At 41.2% G+C, this 22,668-nt stretch overlaps 1 protein-coding gene across 7 annotated transcripts in view; it reads right to left on the bottom strand.

Moving 5' to 3' along the window:
* Positions 1-4,885: 4,885 nt before the first annotated feature.
* birc6 (baculoviral IAP repeat containing 6) overlaps positions 4,886-22,668 on the bottom strand; it is a 164,058-nt gene continuing 146,275 nt past the window's right edge. For all 7 annotated transcript variants that reach the window (XM_074676300.1, XM_074676302.1, XM_074676305.1 and 4 more), the window contains exons 71-73: positions 22,041-22,229; positions 8,075-8,209; positions 4,886-5,678 (exon numbers count right to left, since the gene is read on the bottom strand). In XM_074676300.1, the coding sequence (XP_074532401.1) occupies positions 5,499-5,678; positions 8,075-8,209; positions 22,041-22,229 (504 nt within the window). In that variant the 3' untranslated portion in view covers positions 4,886-5,498. The remainder of the gene's footprint in view (positions 5,679-8,074; positions 8,210-22,040; positions 22,230-22,668) is intronic.

Here is a 22,668-nt window from a genome sequence, read left to right as displayed (position 1 = left end):
ACACACACACACACGCACACACACACTGGGAGAAAGAGTCTTTCTGAAACTATTAAAGGTGGAGGAGGGAGCCATGTCTTGAAGGACTCAATCAGCCAGCTCATCCTTTAAAGCTTCATCCTGGATGAGGTCTCAGCTGTCTGGTGGATATGAGAGGAGTTTTCTGCATTGAGCTCTTTGTGCTGGAGCATCAGACTGTTTTTCTGAACAAGAGCATCTTAACAGGTCAAACATCAGCATCAGACATGAGATGAATCCATTTGGGAAACATAAAGAATACTCTCTGAGTGTTCCTGACTAAATGATAAATGTTGAACAGCTTTTATCATTTTTTACTCAAACCTAAATTTCATAGTTTTATATTTTACAGCTCAGTGTGGTTACAGGGTTTCTGTATAGTGTATCATTAAAACTGTCCGATGAACTGTAGAGGCCTTCACTTGGGACAGCAGCTGAGTTTATGTGAAGAATCTCAGCGCTATGACAGAATGAACACAGCCAATCATCATCATAGGGAAACAATACCTGATCTTAATTAATACATACACTGCAGGCTCAGTTCTGTGTGTGCAGCTGAGTCCAGAACATGTTCCCATCAGGGGACAATTATATGAATCCTTTCTTGTACTGTTTTAATGTACTGTATAAATTTGTAGATCATGTTTAATTGTGAATATCGTATCGCACATAACAACATCATATTATGTCATGTTTCATTGTAGCTGATTGTACTGTGATGTATACATAGACTGTAAAATAAATGGACACAGTCTCTGTGACGTCACCCACCTGTTTCTGATACAGAGTTTTGAAGCAAATCGTCACGAGAGGTCATATTGGAAACGGGGCGGGCTTTGAGTCTCCACTCTAACAGCTATAGGACGCCTGCCTGTCATTCAGATGAGCTGTGCCTCTGATTGGATGAACTTGCAATTTTAATAAGTTCTAAACTGCAGAGTAAGGAAAAAAATTTACCCCCCCTACAGTGTGAGGATAGTAAAATATGCTGTTCAGATGGGGGACATTTTTATGTAAATATGTTTATTTCCGCTGTGAAAATGGTTTTATTGGGTTGGTGTGAATGTGGTTTCTGGTCTGGAGCCGGTCTCAAGGTGATACTCAATAAACTGCTGATTTTAGGGCTTCTGCATTGCCTCATACTTTTAGACCAGAGGCTGCTTCTTGACTGTACTGTACTTAATCGTACCATATCGTACTATATCGTATTGTATTATCTTATTGTATCATACTGTATCATACTGTGTTGTACCATATTGAACCGGGCCATATCATGTTGCATTGTATTGTATGGCATTCCACCATGTTGTCACATATTTTATTGTGTAGTATGGTGTAGTACCTCATCTTATCTTATTAACTAGATCCTTTTCACTGCATCGTATCATACAGTATGGTACCATACTGTTATGTATTGTATTGTATCGTATTGTATCTAATTGTACCACTCTGTATTTTACCATGTTGTATGGTATCATACCATACTGCAATGTATTAAAGTATACCATATTGTACCATATTGAACCACATTGTATTATACTGAACTGTTATATATAACTTTATGTTGTATTGTATCATATTATATGAAATTGTTCCACATCATACACTATTGTTTCATATTGTACCTTATCATATCTTATCATAATACATTGTTTTCTTTATAATATCGTACTGTATCCTATTGTATCAATTAGCCATGTACCACATTGTTCCATATCTTATCATATTGTATCATATGGTATCCAATGGTTTGCATTGTACCATATCAAATTGTACCTTATTGTACCGTACTGTATTGTATAGCGTCATACTGTACTTTACCTCAATGTATTATTGTACTGTATCATATCTTATTGTGCCATATTGAACCATATTGATTCTACTGTATTGTACTGTACCATATGGTTAACTACCTTATCGTATCATATAATTCTGTATTGTTTTTCATTGAGTCTTACTGTATCCCATTACATTTTCTACTGTTTTGTATCTCATAATATTGTATCATGTTGTATCATATTGATTTGTACTATACTGTATCTACAGTGTTTTGAGTTGCTGCAGGGCTCTCCTTTAATATATTGAAATACTTTTATTCACAGACACAAAAACACACCATCACCATTTTGACTTCTGGAGGTATTTGAAATATTTTCAGCAAAATGTCCATGCAACTCCCAACAACCTTTGTGTTTATTTGAGTAGCCCACCTTTGGTCTAAGTCAACCCTTCACCAAACCTGGCTAAACATGTCTTGTCTTGATTTCAGTGGTTTTGAAGTTTGGAGTAGATGCGTTGTCAGCCTGTTAGTGAATCAGCCATGCCCTGTAGAAATGTGTGCATTGTCTTTAATAAACCACACACTGAAACACTTCACGCCACATGTCTTTGAATTCTTTCTTAGATGTAAAGATGACAGCCCAGACCTTCAATGGCTTTTCTCCCCTTAGAGAGGTGGTGGCTAAGACGACTCCTGGAAGGAGATCAGAAAGGTACTGGGGCTGTTGACATTACTGATCATGGGTCACTTGGGAAGGATGAGTGGTCTTCTTTGATCCCACGTAATGGAAGTCCACACCAAGACATGGTCTGCATGGTTAGCCCAGCAACAACCTCAGTTTCCTCCTCTCCATTTTGTCTTCCTCTGATTCTCTCACGGCACAATCTGAGCTTCTCTCTTTCAGCTGGAGCACCCAGTCGATCAGAAACTGACAGGCAGTTTTTCAAACAGGTAGTTAGCAGCAGAGTCTGGTACTGTTCCCTTAGCGCGCAGCAGAATGAAAGACCACAGAATCAAAGTAAGCTTTCCAAACTTTGGTATACGGTATTTTTTTTAAACAGTCGTTCTTAAAAGCATTTTACAGTTTGGACATGAAGGTCTGACTCTTTTATCACATTACACCTTCAACTTTGATCCTGTCACACACCAGCTACAGGAAGCAGTCCATCTGTCTGTGCAGGTCTCCTCGTTCAGTGGGTGTGACCTCTCGTTCATTATGGCTGTGTTCAGCTGAAATGCTTCCTGTTTTAAGATGATGCAGACAAAATAAAAGTATTTGCACTACACCACCAGGCCAGAGGAGGGCTGTAAGATAATAATGAAGGCCGTCCAGACATTGCTATGTGAAACACCACAGTTTGCCTGTTAGCATGGAGGAGATTCAGCCTGTGCTAGCTTGGATCGTGCTTTGTCTCACTGTAGTTGGATGTGTTGAATCAGCACTTGAAAAGAGATAAGCACCAGTAGCAGGGCAGTTTTAAAAAGTCCTCAACAGGCTTTGTGAAAACCGCCCAGACAGCAGTCAGTCTCTGTCTTGTGTGTATATGACAGCGATCGACTGGTGTTTTGGCTTAAAGAGTGACCCTGTATTGATGACTTTTAGCAGGATGCATCCTTCTCAAACAGGTTAAGATCATCATTAAATACTTCTCCGATCAGGAGATTTTGATGTATATAAACAGCTGCTGTCTCTCACACAGCATCCTTAATTTTGGGTGATGGTGATCGGCCTATCCTTACATATGAAACTGACCTTATATACCCCCAGGAAGGTCTGACAGCCAGCCATTGTTGCTTTTTTGCTCTGAGACCTAAAACTCAGGACACTTTATTGGTTGTTTAAGTTAAAACATTAAGATTTTATTTTTTCACAGGTATTGTTCAATAATTTTCAATAAAATAAGATTGGAACATTGAAGGTAAATGCTGTCAGTTATAAAAAAATAAAATTGGTGAAATCAGTTCTACGGTAGGTCAGGCTTTATAAAGATCAGTGATTGGCCAGAAAATTGTGATAGGTGCACCCCTTATTGTTACTGTTGATGTTGTCTGGTTCACGCAGGGCAATTTGAGTCATCACATTGAAAGTGTAATGCACAAAGTGTGGCGTCAGCGTGTCCACTGAGAACTCTGTTCACACAGCAAAGGTGGCTGCAGCGTTTCCAAAAGTTCCACTCTGGGGGCCGTTTTTAAAAGTTTCCAGTTTATGTCAGTTTATGCCTGTTACAAATAAACGAGAGGCTGAAACACAAAAATATCTTTGCGTTTCGTCTTTAACTGTTGTGATGTAAACAGCCCTTAAGGCCCCCCTTCCCTCTGATTGGCCAGCCCTTGAGAGGCTTGTAGGGGGCAGGATGATGGACAGACCTATGTGTTTGAGGTCAGCTCCTCCTAAAAATGAAAATGTAGAAGTTTGAACATCTGCACGTTTGGTCTGAACACCCGGCATTGTTACTTTATATCCATGTTTAAAATGTGGGAAAGCAGAATACCCCCTCTTTAAAATTTTTACTTTTTCAATCAAACACCTCACCTCGCGCTCTTTCTGACATGTTTGTTTCCTGTCTTATCTCACTGTAGCCGGTGTCATCTCAAATGCAGGAAAGAAGCATTCTCACAATGAAACCTTACTTTCAAGCTCCATTTAATGTCCTAGCAAAAGGAGAATGTGACTGTTCTAAGGAGTGAGTAAAATAGAAAGTGCATTTTTTGTTCACTTGAGTTCAACATAATAAAAAAAGATCAAAGCAGTTTTAATGTCAGACGGAGCAGAATCAGTAATTTTGTAGAAACAGCAAAGAAATCAGTAAAGGTACTGTGTTGGAGTATTTGGTGGTGTGGTGTAGATCAAAGGCACATCACAGCTTTGTATCTCACTGGGGATTGTTGCACACGCACAGAAAACACACATACACATGCACAAGCCTTCAAAATACATTTCCCATGAGGCTCTGACACAGTCTTACGATCTACAGTCATGTCGATGGAAAACGTCATGGAGAAGTTCTGAGAGGCAACAAATGTTAATCCAGAGCATGATGCTTTTTTTAATCTGGAGCCTTCAAAAAGGGATAACATAGCATGTAGGAAGGTCTGTCTCTGCTTTTATTTAGTGGATATGATCCGAGAAATCAAATGAAGCAACTGATGACCAGAGGGGCTCTTTCACGTCTGACTCTGTAACCTGCGTGTTTTTTTTTTAAATATAATCCTTAAAGAGTGACCAATATATCCTTAGTTACAACTGTTGTCTAACAGTCCAAAAGAAAAGAACGGAAATGAACATTCAGTAAACATTCTTTCTAAAGGTAGTTTCCCTTATATAATCTGTAATTTTCCTCTGCCATTATGTATACATAAACAAGTTTAATAACATACCAATCAGTGGTTATATCACAATTGGAAAAAAGCACAAAATGTTTACACTCCTTTACAGGTAAATAAAAGTTTTTGTTGACTCTTTTCTTTAAGGGCGTAGCATAGTTCAGAGTTCGTCTCGTCGCAGTCTGCTTCCCCGCGTCCCCTCGTCCTCTTATTCTGCTATTAGATCTTTACATACAAATATTGACAAAGTGGAGGCTTGTGCTCTGAAGCCATCGAGTCTTTAATCGAGAAGTGATCATAAGGAGGGGGAGGGGGAGGGCTGGGGATGCTGGGAGGGGAGGAGGGTGATGGATGGGTTGGGGGGAGGGAGGGGGGCTCATAGCTGGCCCTCGCTGCAGTGGCTGTCCTGACTGCTGCCCGGCTTCTCTGCGTCCTGACCGGGCAGCTCTTTGAGGATGAGGGAGGCGCTCCTCTCTGAGAACTCGTCGCCGTCGGGCTCCAGACCGTCGGGGCAGGGCAGCTTCAGAAGCTCCTCTCTGAGCTGAGCTGTGTGTCTCTGTGGAAACACACACACACAAAGTCAGATATATCCAACATAACAACCACATTTATTCAATAAGAAGACTCTGAGCATTTATGAACATAGAGGTTGTTTTATAAAAGAATTTCAAACAAGAACCAAAAGCTTGAGTCTGTCAGTTTCATCAATAGAAATCTTTTCCTCCACTTTCACAGATTTAATTTGTAGCACTGACTGTGCTTTCAATGAGCACAAAACCACAAAGACATCATCCACTGATTTGTGTGATGCTGTTGTACAGCTGAGAGTTTGACCTTCAGACATTGACGACTGATGTTTTCAGATAGACTTGTAATCCTCTACCATCAGTATGGGGTAATTCCATTAACATGCATCAAAACAGGGCTTCAGTGTCTCTCTTTGCTCATTACCAGCACAAGGTGTTTTTTAATATCTTAAAATCAGACACATTTCTAGACCTGTCCAGTGAAAGTGGACCATATAAAGTCTGATAAGACATTTTGTACTGAAAATAAGACAAACACTAGCTTAGATTTTATTTTTTGCAGTGTGTGAGCTGTGGAGACCTAAACTGCTCTATTTCAGTTGTTCCCAACCTTTTCCAACTCAGGGTCCACTGTTGAGTCTCAAATCTTTTGGGGGCCCACCACAGACCCTGTATATGTGGAGGCCATATAATACATTCACAGAGCACCTTTTTTTTTGTAGATTGAACAAAAAGGACTGAACTAAATACAGCAATTTAGTGCTAAAGCAAAGTGGTCTGGCCAATAACAACCATAGTTCCTGTCTCTCATTTGCTTGTTACATGTCTGATACTTGAAAAAAATAAATAAATAAAATAAAATAAAAAACATAATGAAAAGATTATTTGTACATTTAATGTCTGTTTAAACGGAAATGAGTTCAACAATTTAAAACATTATTCTATATATTTTTACCCCCCCCCCCCCCCCCCCCAAAAAAAAAAAATAAAAATAAAATAAAAATAAAAATAAATAAATAAATAAATACATAAATAAAATAATAAAATAATAAAATTAAAAATATAAAAATATAAAAATAGATAAATAGAATTTAAAATTTAAAATGACTTGGCGGTCCATTTGCAAAACCTCTGCCCACAGGTTGGGAACCACAGCTCTATTTGTCTCAATTTCTGCTGTTAAATTTGGTAGCCTAGTGGCTCAGTTGTTTGCGGTGTTACTTGCAGATATCAAATTAAAAAAAAGTCTGAATTGCTGTTAAATAGTAGAAAAATCTGCCTGTTATATTGTAAAAGTCTTTCCCTGCACATTAGAGAAGCCCTTTCACTGTTCACTTTTAAAAAGCGTCTTACAACCCAATTTTATTTTTTTGGGTTTTTAACCATAGCGTGACTTTGTTTCTTGCCCTGATCTTATTCCCTTTAATTCTATTTTATTTTATTTTTTCTTTTCGTGTGTTTTTTAAGTGTCTGTTTTTCTTATCTGTTTTTAGAGAGATAGACTGATATGGATTTTTCAGGGCCAATACCAATTTTTTGTAGTCAAGGAGGCCGATAACTGATATTTGAAGCCGATATTAATTTGCAGTCAAAGTGAAAATATTAATGTAAAAATTTTAAAACAATACAAACTCCAACTCTTGACTTCATTCAAATACCTTCAAGCATGAGTTAATAAAACAGCTCCCAGGCTTATCAGCATGTTTTACTAAGTTAAATGAAAACTTATGTAACTGCAATAACTGTAATAACTGCACTGCTGATTGGCTGTTTCCCAAGACATGGCTCTTCTTGTAACCAATCAAATGGTACTGTGGTTGGGACAGTGCTGGGGACTGAGTAGTGGCTGCAGACAGTTGAGTGGCTGCATCAGAGCCGCAACAACACAGTTTTAAATTTGTTTCTTATTGGCCTTATTTTTTATCTCCCTGTTGTTTCTAAAAGTGCTTTACAAATAAAGTTGGTATGGCGTGGTTTAGTATAAAATGTCTTGTACAAAGAGATTATTTTTAGCTGAAGAAACTTGAGAAGCAGGTTTTTCTTCACTTTTTGCAGTGACTTACTGGCTTGTCAGAGGTGCAAACTTGGGTCAGACATGGACTTGAGTCACATTCTAATATGACTTGATGCTTGAGACTAGTTTTGTTCATTGAGGCCATGAGAGACTTGACCTGGTCTTGGCTAGATTAGGTCTAACGCCTCATAAGATCAGCCTTTGAGCAGACAGCCTGGATACAGATCCAACCTGCGGCCTCTTTCCCATGTTTCCTGCTCTGTCCACTGCCCTGTTCTCTCTGATTTAATCCATTAAAGCCAGGAAAAAATAAGTTAAAAAATAAATTGTTCCATAATTTAATATCTGACAGGAAGTCTGTGTGATGTGTTTTCAAAGATGATTGTTCATCTCTAAACGATGGGACTCTACCTTCAGAGCAGCAGCGTGGTGGGACATGGTCCGGCCGACCCTCTTGTCGCTGCTGTACTGTTGGATGTCGGCGATCCACTCCTCACACTGAGACATTATCTCTGTTCTCTTCAGGTAGAAGTGTCTGTGGATCACCTGCAAACACAAGACCAGACCGGGTTAAAGGAGAGGAACCACAGAGGAAGTTTTCAGGGTTAGGGGATTCTGGTTTTCATGAGAAGCTGTACATCCAGCTGTTTGAATCTCAACTGATCAAACCCTTTTGATGACAAGGTGGTGTAGCATGTGTGTATGTTTTTACTTATGTTTTTTTTTTCCCAAAGCAAAAAATGGTAATAAGTGGTTAAAATTCGATGATGAGTGTTCCTGACTGAAGTTTTGTTGCTAGATAAAATATCAGACTCCAGATGAGCTCCTTTGTGTCATAAATATAAAACATCAGACTTTATCGCCCTGAGTCTGAAGCTGTGTGATTATCTGACAGACCAGGTGGTCTCACGTCTCAGAGGCTCTTTGAAGGGACTTTTTGTTCCCTCTTCAGAGGATCTGATGAAACCAGACCACACACAGCATACAGATTAAGAACAGAGCTGTTTATTATCATTAAGGGAGCTTCAGTCACTGGCTGACATCATTTGAACAACAACGCTCAATGGCTGATGTCGATCAACTACACCCCGAGTCCCCAGCTTTCCTGCCCCGGCGGTCGACTTCCTAGCAACAGTCGCCACGGCCGAGGCATCAGTATGCAGCGAGTGCTGCTCTGCTGGTGGAGGGAGTGGATGGGTTATTATGGGAGCTGCTGATTTGCTGTTTACCAGCAGAGGAGAGGCAAAGAGGCAGCTGAGAGGGTTTGGGGACCACTTTAATCCTTCTCTTCCTCCTCCATCTCCCTCAGCTCTCCTCATCTTTATTCCATCTTTGACGCTACTCCCAATCTCTTCCTCTGTCTATTGTTCCTCCAATCCCAACCCCCCACTCGACGCTCCCTCCGCCTGCTGAAGTTACATCCGACAAGATGGGAGATGGTCCCCGGCTCAGGGGGAGCGGTTCAAGGTCACAGATGTGTGGTAAACACGGTGCAATCAGCTGCTGGAACGAGGCTCAGGAATCCAAAGGCAGAGGAGTAGGAATCCACTGATAAGACGAATAAAGACAGAAGCACAGGCCTGACATTAAGTGTGGACTTGTTTAGACATGTCACGGTTTAAAGGGTCGATTCCCCAAAGGGCTCCATGAGGCAGGGGCCAGCAGCTGTTTAACTTTTAGCATTTAGACACGGCCATCGATCAGAGCGCAGCAGGAGGCTCTGTATGCAAACCAGATCTGATCATGAAGCAAATGTCGAATTACGGCAACCTGACAAATGACCTTTCTGGAAATACATGTCTCTGTCCACTCACCAACGCACGCACACACGCACACACACACACACACACACACACGCACACACACACACACACACACACACACACACACACACACACACACACACACACACACACACACACACACACACACACACACACACACACACACACACACAGGTATGTGAAGAAATGCACAGAGTACATTAGGCGTGTATGTTTGCAGACAGAGACAGGGTCGTCTGATGGAGCGCCCGGCTGCCAGATAAACTCAGTGACCTTTGAGGTAATGTCGTCCACTCATTATTCCACAGGGCGTACAGGGGAGGAGAAAGAGACCAGGAACGGCTGTGTGTAAACGTCCAACACTCAAAGGGTCAAGGGCAAATGTGAGTCATGCAGCCATTAGAAAGTTCCTTATCTTTAGCGTTCTATTAGCAGCAACACCAAGGCCTCAGGTACCTGCTCCACTGACCCTGACCCACTCCCACACTGGAGCATTTCCTGCTCTAATGTCCACAGCACCAGCTCTGGGGATTTAAAGCTCCTGTTCCAGCAGAATAACATCTCAGTCCCTCTATTACCCAGCTGGGTCTAACACTGGATTCTGATTGGTTCAAAGCCAGAACCATATATGACTCTTCAGTGACTCTTCAGTGAATCTGCTGGGATTAAAATTTGCATAACCACCTGTTCACTTTAAATGATCTCTTGTCTTCTTCTAGATAAAACCATTCAGAGCGCAAGATCTACAGATTTTATCTTTTCACACACCCAACTTACAGTGACATGTCTCCTCTGTTGGACATGCTCTAAAGCCCCAGTTCCACTAAGCAGTCCGGTTCGGTTCAGTACCGTTCGGCATGGTTTACAGTTAAGCCTGATCCCGTTTGAGTTTCCACAGCAAAACTGTGCCGGCGTGTAAGCTGCATGCCGAAAGCCAGGGCTTTTAAACAACAGCGTGACATCGTAGCAGCGCGACACAGATCACCCCGCTAATAAATCCAACAAAGAAGAAAAACGCAACACAGTAAACAAAAACCACAGATGGAAGACATGCAGCATTTCGTCCTCTCTGTGATTAGCATGTAGCTTTTTGATACCAAGTGCAATCAAGCTTTGTTTAAGAGAAGTCTGTGTGTCGCCAGGAGAAATGCAGCTTCTGTCGGGGTAAGTGACGATTCTTTTGACCAATCAACCGTCTGCAGTGTTGGAGCTCCACTTTCCAAGAGCCGATCAGTTCAGTCTGGCACCCATACGAGAGGGTTCCAAAAAGTGGGACGGCTCGTCTCTGTTATTTGGGGATCTGTCCCAGGATAAGTCAGTGGAAACGCCACAAAATGTGCGCCGTACCGAGACAAACTGAATCCGTCTGCTTGGTGGAAACACGGCTTAAAACTCTAGCTGATTAAATATTGCAGAGGTGCAAGCAACTTGTCTGTTACGCCAGAAACAAATCAGTTTCCTTAACAGAGCTTCAGTGGGCTCTGAAAACACTAAACTCAGTGTTCTGACTTAAGAAACATTGTCCTATTGGACTTATTATGAATCCCATTCACCTGACAGGTTCACAAAAAGATATTAAGATCAAAAACTATGACTGAATTATGGAGGAGGATTAGGGCTACTGAAAAAAAACGTTCAAATTTTTTTTTCATCACCAATTTTTCTGAGAAAAAGTCAGAATTCTGACTTTTTTTTCTCAGAGTTCTGACTTTTTTCTCATAATTCTGAGATTAAATTCAGGTTTCTGACTTTTTTCTTAAAAAAAAAAAAAAAAGTAATGAAACAGATTTGGAATTTTTTGTTTTTGTTGGCCCTTATCCTCTTCCGTACTGAACTGCTCTCTTATGCCACGGCCACACCAGACGCAAATTCACAAAGACGTGCATCGAGATTACACACAGAGTCAATGCAAAGATGTGTTGGATGAGTCCGGCGCGACGCTTATGGAGCGTCAGACGCCTCTACGCTTGAGTTGAAAATATTGAATTTTCGACGCAAATTTGCATGAGGTTGTGTCACAGCAGCCAATCAGTGATGATATTCCCCTACGATGTCATTGATTTGATGATGCGTGAAGCTCCCGCCACCTGCTCCAACTCCAACCCCGCCAGAAGATGGAGAAATTGATTTGTGTGGTGTGTCATCATCCAGAGTTCTATGATATGACGTGTGTACTCTACAGAGACCGGAAAAAAAAGGAGCAGGCTGGGTGAAAGTCGCTGAGGAGACAGGTTTTGAAGGTAAGTTCTGTAAATATTTGTTTCCAGCTGGATTTGCCTGCACGGGTCATCACTTAGTCTGACTGTGTTTTCCTCTGTGAAGTTTTTTCGTAAAAGATGGAAGAGCCTCAGGGACACCTACCTGAAAGAGAGGAGGAAGGGGCAGGAAAAAAGGAGTGGCGCAGTGGCAGAGCCAGGGAAAAGATGGAAGTTCTCTGCGGTCCTCTCTTTCCTCGACCGCCTCATTATCCCCAGTCAAAAAAGTCCAGCATCCAGCCTCGGGCTTGACGCGCACTTAAATTCGCCAATTCGCCTCTGGAGTGGCTGCGGCATTAGAGTTAAAAGTAGGAAGAAAAATGGACTTGTCTTGTGTTTATCAAAAAACCTGATGAGTACATTTTTCTCATCCCATAAGTAGATTTAGTCGTCAATTCAGCCGTCATTTTTATCTTTAACATCTTGAAATTTTTTTTTTCCTTGACTTGTACAAAGAATGTGGCTCATGTTTGTTATGAGACAAAGAAAAACAAAATAATATGACATATGCAGACTAAGATTTCAGTTTTTGCGATGTATAATCTCACACAGCATTATTAATCCATCATTACACCCATGAACGTAATTCATGGTAACTGTTTCCACTGTTTTATCACATGTTGAAGATGTTTAACGATAAATGTGGTAGAAGACCCTGAAAAACGGAGACGTTTCTAACTAAAAATACACAAAAAACATTTATGGCTTTGAAAAAGTTAAGCAGAAAAACACGAGTTCAATTTTCTCAATTTTTTGTGTCAGAATCAAACGCTGGGATTATTCTGTCAAACATCACCAGGAATGGAAATATAAACAGAAACACGACTGGAGCTGGAAGTTGTTCAGTGCGAGCAGAAACGTGCACACGCACTCTCACTAGGACGTCCTATCCCAGCACTAGATGGAGTCCTGGTCCAGCCTGGTAAACATCGGAGTAGTTGGGTTTGCTGTTATCAGGAAGGCGCCGATGCTGGAAATCTTTTTCTATAAGGGTCAGTATTCAAACACTCTGTAACAGCCAGGCGTGTCGGCTCAGTAATACCAACACAGATGTCTTAACACGATCAATAATTCAGCAAACTCGTTCTCCATGAAATATCCAATGACCTGTCAGCGCGTCATGCGTGTGTGAGCGTGTTACTACACCACACAGTACGCAGTGAATGGGAAGTATTTGGTGTGAGAGTCAAAGTGTTTCTGCACACATTCACTCCAGGGAGAAACGTGAGCCTCTTCAGCGGCCACATCCTTTCTGCAGCCGTGAAAGGTTCACTGAGTGCAGCTTTCAATCCGCACGAGCGCGGCCTCCAGACGTCAGCTGGAGAATATATGGAAGCGGGATCAACCTCCAATGCTGCTCGCACGCCATAATCTGTTCTGTGACCCCCCTCTTTGCTTCCAGCTATGAATCACATGGTCTGGTCCATGACACTGACCCTCACCCTCTGGGACTGAACCACTAAGGGGGGGGCACACTGAGGGTGCTATTTGGCTGAGATGATGTGGCGCTAGTTAAGGCTGTCACCTGTCAGTGGCTCCAAACGCCTTTAAACACCTCAGAGTGCAGATGTTAACACACAGACACACGCAGGAGTGAGGTCCTTACTTCCATTCAACATGTACATTTACAAGAGGGCTCTCATTCATCCTCTCACACACACGCAGGACACAGACACACACAATGATCCATATTTTAACATGCAACCAATTGTCCTTAATTCCACCTGACAATCTGCTGCTGCATAATTCAAGCCTCTTCTCCATTCTGCGGCTCGCCCCTCTATAAATAGCTCGTGGTTACACTGAATTTTGCACACAATCATTCCAAAAATAAAACCTTGTCCGTGCAATTGGGTCCGACTAATCCACTGTTCAGATTAGTTAAATAAAGCTGCAGAGGCACCATCAGCGTGGAGCTGCGATGGGGGTTATTATCCAGACCAATATGGGTCAGAATAATACATACGACCTTTTTACACATTTAGCCAGTTTGAACAGGTTAATGTGTCTTTGACTGTAGCTTGAGTTCTCTTGGTGCACACGCAAATACACACAAACACACACGCACACAAAGAGCAGGGACAGGGTAAAAATATCAGTTAGGAGGTAAAAATAAAGATAAATCAGTGACTTTGATTTTTGTCACGGCTCAGAAAATCTAAACCTTGCAGAAACAACACAGAGGCTGAATTTTTCATTACCCCCTCAGTGCTGTCTTAGACAAAACAAACTCATCTTTCAGTCTCATTAGTTACCAGCCTCAAAGCTTCTCAGACTATCAGTCCTACCTGAGCAGACAATTCAAAGACCCTGAAAGGACTTTCAAGGTGATCTAGAAATAATCTCACCTCACCTTTAATGACCTGACCAATCCATTTACGACACATGGACCAAAAATGACTATGCCAGTTGGCAAAGTTTGGTGGTGAGCAGAGTGATAGAGTATGGGCTAAAACACAGATTAAACTGTTTGCGATAATGTTGACTCCAACCCACAGTCAGCAGTTATTCTGCAGTGGTCTGTTCAAACTTGAGAGAATATCAATAAAATGAAGAGTGAGGTTACGTTAGCTCTGCTTGGTGAGGTTAGAGTTGGTAGATGAACACTAGTAGGACATAACCAGGATTCACTAATGTTACATTTTACAGACACATCTTAGGCCACGTTTACACGGAGACTCCCGCAAAGATTCTTCCTATGCGTTTCCAAAAGCCACCCGCATTTACATGAGGACGATGTGAAAACGATCCGCGTTCTGAGACTCCAAGAGGAGAAGTCACAATGATGTAGTGGTCATGCCAGGCCAGTAGTTGGCGATGTGAATATGTGTGTATATATGCTACTAGGAAATCAGCCATCATTGTTATGGTTGTTCTTTCTTTTTCTGCCGTTTTATTGTGTGAGGCGGTTGGCAATCCAACCTTGAGGTGCATTACCGCCATCAACTGGACCGGAATGGCTTAACTGGAAGTTGAGCCTGCGGTGACGTCAGCATTTCACCCTGAAACGCTCTGCTCTGTGTTTATACACTGGATGGAGGAGCATTTTGAAACTCTCCACTCTGGAGAGCGTTTTCAAAAGTTTCCGTTTTCTGGACAAAACGCAACGCGGTCTCATCTAAACTCAAGGCCAAAACGCAACAAAATGTTATAGGATTTTACTGTTTTTTGCATCATGTAAACGTGGCCTCAGAGTAACACTAAACAGATAGCCTGCTCACCTTCTGGACTCTAAACTACAAACTGAGTTTACAAAGTTTGATTGTTGCCACATTTCAAAGTGTGAATAAACATGTTACCTTGTCGCTTTGCATCCTGGGAAAAGTTGTCTTAAACACAGAAAATTAGTGTAAAAAAAAAAGACCTGCTCTCCAAAACAAATGCACGCCTAGGCAAGAATCACATCTTTTACAACAGTGGGTGATGGTGCTCATGGGAAACTGAGTCTTTATATGAAAAACACTGCAGATTCAGGATAGATCTCACAGTGTCTTCAAGAAAAGTAGAAACTGCAATTGTGGGGTGTAAAAATCAAAGCTTTTAACATGTGAGGCTCCATGGTCACCATATAAAACTCTGGTCTATTACAGAGGGTCCAGAGAAGTAAGCTGGCTGTGTTTGACATCATCTGGCCAAGCTGTTGTTTCGAAGGTCTTTATTGAGCTTTAAACTGATTTTTTTTTGTGATTACCACTGAGAATGAGCTGATAAACAGTTTTATTGTCCAGGGAAACAAATATCTTCCAAAGGTGGATAATGCAAGGCCACAAGTGTTTCTCCCTCTGACCCAGAGACCAAACACTCAGCAGCTTTTTATTCAGGAGGAAGCGTTTGAGGAAAATGGGCGAATTTAAAAAAAATGATGATGTATGAACTGTTGCTGCACAGCTGAACACCTGAAGTGGAGCTTTCAAAAGAAGCTGTACGACATGAAAACTAAAAGACAACAGACGCCACCTGATTCACATGAAGGACATCCTCTAACTCAGGCTGAGAGCTGCTCTATTGATTTTCAGTCACTCTGGGAGACACTTCTGAAGACCTGCAGGGACAGTGGAGGGAAACCATACGTGGAACCTGCACTTCACGATAAAGACGGGTCATTGAGGGGATGTCGCTCCGCCACACACACATGAAACCAACACTTTTCTGTGTCAACACTAAGTGCTAAAGACACCGCTTCAGAAAGACTGACAGACTGTGCTTAGGCAAGTGAGAGACCTGACAGCATCAGTCTCCAGACGCATCAGCTGAGCTGCAGCAGGAAGTGAACTTCGTCAGCAGACACGGCTGCATCTTCAGCATCGAGGAAAGCAGATGTAAGCCAAATACTGATGTTCAGCGTGTACTGTGTTCGCAGAGAGAGCTGCGTCTGACTGAATACACGACAGCTTATTCCACAGGCTGTTTCCTCTCTGATGGAACCACAGAGAGATTCACTGTAAACTCAGATAAGTTGAGTTTACTTGAAAAATGCTTGTAAACCAGTTACCTTAAAAAAACTAAGTAATGAAATAAGTTAATTGAATTCAACATCCCAAGAGGTTACGATTACTATGGGAAATCATTCTACTGAATGTCTTTAATCAAATAAAACTGAAGCTTATTTGTTACATATTAAAATATTAAGTAATGTTAAAAATGTTGCCTATCACTGTAAAACATCATAAGTGGACCGTACTCAAAACTGAAAGATGTGATATCAATAAATTTGTCTTATGAATTAAATAAGTGTAATAATAAAAAATTGAAGCAGATCGGAAGAACTAAATTAAATAACATTTTAAAGAACGGCTGGGTCCCATATCCACAGTGTTCCCTCCTGACTCATGGTTACTAAGGCCATCACAACAAAAATCAGCTCTAATTTCATAACTTTAGTAACCGTGAGTGAGGAGTGAAGGCAGTAGATATAAGACCCTGCTGTACATTGAAATATTGTTCTTCAGGGGGCACAGGTTGTCTGAGCCCCACAGCACTGACTGGTGGTCTGTGCTCCATGGCACAGGGTCTTGTACCTATTGATTTTGCAGTGTGTGCCTAATGGCTAATATATTGAATTACATTTTTTGACTGGACTGTCATGTTATTTAGGCCAATTTTGAAAATGTAAAAAGATATATTAATTTATTTTTGATGCAGACAGCCAGTCCACACCATGTAGAGCACATACAGCTGATCAATGTCACAAGGAGCACAGACAGCTGGTCCATGCTGTGACGCGCAGAGAAACAGTCCGTGTCATGTGGAGCACAGACAGCCTGTTCCACTGCTGCATATGGACTGCGTCCCCTCCTCACTCACAGTTACAAAACACTGCCACAGAAACGGATGATTTTAAGTTGTTCTTAATTAAACAATAACAAAAGTTAAATCGACTCAGAAATCATCAGTTTCAACACTGAAAACTCAGACATTTGAGTAAATTGAACTTACAGTGTATGAGAGCAAACTACAAGCAAAAACACCTCTGATCTCAAACACTTTGGAAATAAGATAAAGCAGAAAATCTGATAATTCTTTCTAATTGTTTAACTGGGGACCAAGTTCTCGTTTGCAGCTCTGAATATCTACATTAGTATCAGCAAAGCTTCATGTAGTTTTCACCCAGCTAACAGTTTGTCTCCTTCCTGCAGCGTTAGTCTGAAAGCGTTAAAAGACTGGTGGTGAGAAAAGCACATGGGAGCATCTCACAGAGCTTAATTGAATTTCTATGTGTGAGACTGCTCAGCCGTGTGGCATCGCCGAGTCCTACCATGTTCCTGCAATCTCTCTCGGTCCAGCGGTCCATTTCACCGGCTGACTGGTGATGTCTTGAACCCACTTTTTCTCCCTCTTAATCCCAACATTGCTTGCTGTGCAATGGCGAGAGAATTATAATATTTTACAGCCTGAGCTACAGAAATTCAAGCAGCACAGAGCGAGAATTCCTGACAGGAAACTGGGGCTTTGAAACAAGACATGAGTTCAGCACAGCTCCAAATTCCAACGCATCAAATCAAAGTCTGAGTCAGCCCTGTGAAGAAACTCTTACACTGTGATATCGGTTGCAAAGAGGAAACATGCATTGTAGATTTTAAGGCTGAGACAACTCCACAGCTGGAGGTGAGCTTCATATGACATCCCCTCAGTTTCCATGACACCGCAGCCTTTTCATTTCTTCCCTACAGCCGATATTTTCCTCTAGATCCCCGTCAAAGAGATTGGATCACTTTTCTTATTCTCCCTCTGTCCACCCCTCCCTCCCCTCCCTCGTTTTCCTCTCCAAAGCGCTCCTCTTCCTCCGTTCCTCTTTCTTGACATTTCTGAATGAGCCTGCTCTGGATGAGCAGGTTGAAAGATTGTTATCTTCCCCACCACTATCCGTCTCAGCACGGACCATTTAAAGGATCACAGGAAATCAAAAAACGGAGAGGGAGAGAAGAGGAGGAGGAGGAGGAGGGACGGACCAACCTCCAGACGATGCCATCCACCAAGGATTTAATAAGAGCAGAATTTATGATCAGACTGTGATCCCAAACAACGTTCCAGGAGGAGACATGGTTTTCCTTTTGGCAGAGCAGAGCAGGAGCCACAGGAGAGCAGATCTGAAGGAGCCTCGGTGTGGCTCTTTAGTGTGCACTGAACACAGTGTTTGAACAGAAAAACACATTTTTCCACACAGGAATGAAAAACAAACCATACTTTACTTTCAAGTGTTCTATTTCTTGTCTAAAAGATTATTTAAACCTCAAGTTCTAATGCATAAACCTATGTTTGAATGATTATCATTCTTTAGCTAGAGATCAGAATGGTTATAAGCCGGTCTAAGCTTGTATGTTGTTGCTTGGCTGAAGTTTTTGTTCGGGTATTTTCTGTTTCTTAATCATTAGGTTTTTGTACTTGGTGGAAGATTTTTCCTTCAGAAACAAACACCTCTGATGATTTAATACCAGTTTAACACTAAGTAAATTTGCTCATTGAATTCATTCTTAACCCTCAATTCTCAGACATTTCTACAGTTTCAAAGCGTAAGCTCACTGGATTTCAGAAGAAACCACAATTTTTATTGTTATCTTTTGCATTGGGACACCTCACCTATCCAAGATTATCACCATCTCTGATCAGTTTAAAGAACTGATATTTTTTCTGGGTTTTTTTGCCTCTTTTTTTTCTGTTTTCTTACTTCTGAGAATTACTGTTATGGGTTTTTTTCAAGTTTTTTTTTTTCCAACAATCAGGAATCAAGTGGCTTTAGATCAGTGGTTCCAAGAGCAGAGGGTCCCAAACACTGATTAGAGGATGATGAAATATCGTACAAGATCAAAAACTACTGTTAACATTCATACTTCATCCACAATTTTGAAGATATGAACAAAATTAGGAGTTAATTTGAAATAAAACCATTCAAACAGAAAATGTTTGAACTGTTTTCCACATTTCTTTAATAAAGACCTTTGAGGTGACTAAACCAGGACAATGGTATCATTAGAAGCAGATTAATTAAGGAAACACAGCAACATGTGCTCATAGGTCGTCTGATTTTCTAGTGATCAGCCAATGTTAGAACCATACACCTTTTTTATTAGTTTTTGTCTGTTCTGGGGGTCGCAGTCAAAAACTGACTAAAATGATCAGTTTTTTAAAACACTGAAAATAATTGGAAATGTTGGACTACTGTAGACTAACTTTGAGTTTAATGTGCAACTTAAGCAGACAAAACTGTGGGCAGGGCCTAACCTTTGTATGAGATGATGGATAAGAAGCAGCAGCCTTCCATGGGAAATGTAAGTCACTGGCACAAGTAGTGCTGTGAGCCGCTACTTCTCAGAAAAACCAACACAGACCTGAGATGTGCTCAGGAGTAGCTAGCTTCAGGATTACATCTGCCATGTTTCAAACGGAGCTTCACAGCTCTTCAAGCTCAGCGTGGGGAGGCAGGAAAGGCACCCCAAAACTTTAGGAGGGTCAGAGTTGTGTCTCCCCTCAGGCTTCCAACTGGACTTTCTAGTGAAAGGCTTTGATAGAGAAAATTCAGATGGGATAAACTAAATGTTGACAAAACTGTACACCTCTTAACATCTGTGACATCACTTATGTCCAGTGTGATAGCAGGCAGGTTAATGGGCTGAGGAAGAGGCAGACCGAAGTGTGGACACATCCATGCACAACCAGGAGTAGACAACAGAGATCACAATGACAAAGAGCTGGAAAAAGACCCAAGTCCAAGAGGAGGAAGGGCTGTGGTAGAGGCATCTTCTGGGCTGATCCTGGTTCAGAGCTTATGTCCTTTCTTAGATGTTACATCATCATTTAATGTTTCTAGTTACTCATTTGAACTTTTCTGTCCTTTACATTACACCTCCACTGGTCTACCCTCCTCCAGCCCTGATCATGAAGTCCTCCTCCTCTTTAGAAACACAGAGGCAGTTTTTAGGTGTTCATTAAGAAAAAAAGAGCGTGGTGTCCTGACTGTGACTTGTTCCAGAAACTACATTATAATTAACAGTAGCGTAACATTGAAATCTGAAGGTTACAAACATCCGTGATGAATGTGGGTTGACACATTTATGTTATGATTAGAGAGCTTTTAATACAGGGTGCATTAAAGTTAGCGCTGACCTCAGACTCAAGGATGTGGACGATAAAGACCGGCATGATGAGATTTTTAATAACCACAGGTTCTTTTGAGGCGTTTTTATAAGTATCTTTTATCTTATCTCCCTCTAAGAAAAGCACTTGCCAAAGTGTAGATGTCATTACCTGATAATTTATAAGAACAAGCTGTCCTCATTAAACCACTGGATTGAACCATTAGAGGCCTGCAAAAGCCAATTAGACAGCAGTTTCTCTCTTTGGCTCAACTTTCAATTTAACAAGAAATTTAAAAACCTGAAGTAAAGGAGAAAGGTACTGAAATAAAATGGTTAAATGGTCTTCAAGGCTTTGTGAGGACTTTTTGTTTGGCTTTGATAGCAGTGACACCTTTGGGTGAAATTTGTAGTGTTTATCTGGGATAAAGACTCTGTTTCCCATGAGCACTACCACCCACTGATGTGAAGACATGACTCTTGCCAAGGCAAATGAATGAAGAGCAGATCTTCTCTTTAACACTTATTTTCTTTGTTCGAGACAACTTTTCCCAGGATGCAAAGCGATGAGGTAATGTATTTACTTACTGTTTATCCATGAAGTGCTGCTACTTGAAACATGACAATAGTTAAACTTTATAGACTCAGTTGGGAGTGTAGTTTCCAGAAGGTGAGCAGACTATCCTCCTTCTGTTTAGCTCTCTTCTGCTCTGACATCCTTTCTCTTTTTGATAGTTCAGCTCCAGTGTCCACCATTATTACTAAATAAATCCAGGAAATCCATTTCTTCAGAGAAAAGAACAGATCTCTTTTTCAACTCACTTCCCACAGCTGAACTTTGCTGGCCAGAGTAAAAATCATCAAAGAGACTTTTGGTCTATGTGCCATAAATGGAATCTTGTTTTACTGTGAAAACTGACTAAGGAAAAGCATCCAGAAACCCATTTTTGACCAATCTTGGCACTGATAATCCCATTTTAAAATGTGGATTAAGACCAAAGAAAAACATAAAAATGATAATCTTTCAGGATCACTTATAAAATCCCCACAGGCTCTTAACCATCTTTGTTCAAAGTTTTTGTTCAAAGTTTGCACTCCATCAACTCATGTTTTGCTTTCTTGCTCGTGTCAGTGTTCAATCCATCAGTGCCAGAGCATCCCATACCAGAGTATCCTGAATAATGACAATATTTTAGACTATACACATAAACCAAAAATATTTCAAAGGCCAAGACTTAAAATATTTAAATGTATCCCAAAATAATGTATTTTATTTTAATTTATCAATTTTGAAATTTTACCGCAGAGATTTTTTTCTCCATCCAATTCATTTGAATTGCACAGCTATACAAAGCATTAGCTACAAAACATGTAGTGTGTGTTTTCTCATCCGCTCACTATTCTGTTATAATTTAAAAAAAAAGGTAACTCATAGAGGAACTCAGTGATTTAAAGGTTGCAGCCCTTGCAGCAGTTCTTCCCCCTCATCAGCTTCTGTTTCAGATCTGGCAACAATCCGTAAAACTGCTTTGGTTTCAAGCAGGTTTCAGTGAGTTGAATTGAGTAACTTTAAAGGCTAACACCATGCAGTCAGGTTTAGACATTTTAAGATAGATATGCGGTCCATGCTCCTCACAAAACCTGACTGCTCTGATCTATCATACAGGGCAGCACCTCACTTAATAAAAATGTTAGCACCTGAAAGTCATGAGTTGGTATCAGAGCATCCTTTCATCAACAAAAGCAGGATTAAATAAGAGATTTTTACCTCTTTGAAGCACGGTGAGGGGTTCCGCATCTGCTCCAGCATGGCCCATTTGACAGAGGCCTGCCGGATGTTGCCGTCGTATTCCCGTGAGCTCTGGGTGCCACTGGGGGTCCCGCGGGAGCGTTCATACCCTGGCTCGTTGAAGTAGGGCTCAGCCACCAGAATGAGGGACTGCACCGACACTAGCACCTAGCAGAGTGATAGATTGAAAAACAAACGGGGAGACACAGAATTACGTGAGGAGAATAGTCCTGATAAGGAGTGGTCCAGTAGAAGAGACAGCACTCTGATGATGTAAAAGGTTTCTTGGCCTTGTTTCCAGGAGGGCTGAGATGGAAACCACATTTTAATACAATTAATGTGTCCAACTGGCCAGGTATAACCCTGATGTATGGGTAGATTAGCCCACATTCCCTCAGTGTCCTCAACATCCAAAGACTCTTCAATAATCTTGGCAGTGGTGAACACTTAGATGAGAGTCGGACAAAAGCAAGGAATGTTTTGGCTCCATAAAAATCTATGCTTCAATATATCTTTATTAACAACTCGATTAATGCTGCTGCTCGTCTCAAGGAGACCAGGGACGTCCTCCTGCTTCATCCTGTCCATTCTGAGACACTACTTTACC

The sequence above is a fragment of the Halichoeres trimaculatus genome, unplaced genomic scaffold (assembly GCF_033239565.1).
Source record: "Halichoeres trimaculatus isolate MK-OKI-2021-1 unplaced genomic scaffold, fHalTri1.1 fHalTri1_scaffold_8, whole genome shotgun sequence".
Lineage (NCBI taxonomy): Eukaryota > Metazoa > Chordata > Actinopteri > Labriformes > Labridae > Halichoeres > Halichoeres trimaculatus.
This window is presented reverse-complemented; position numbering and strand designations above follow the sequence as displayed.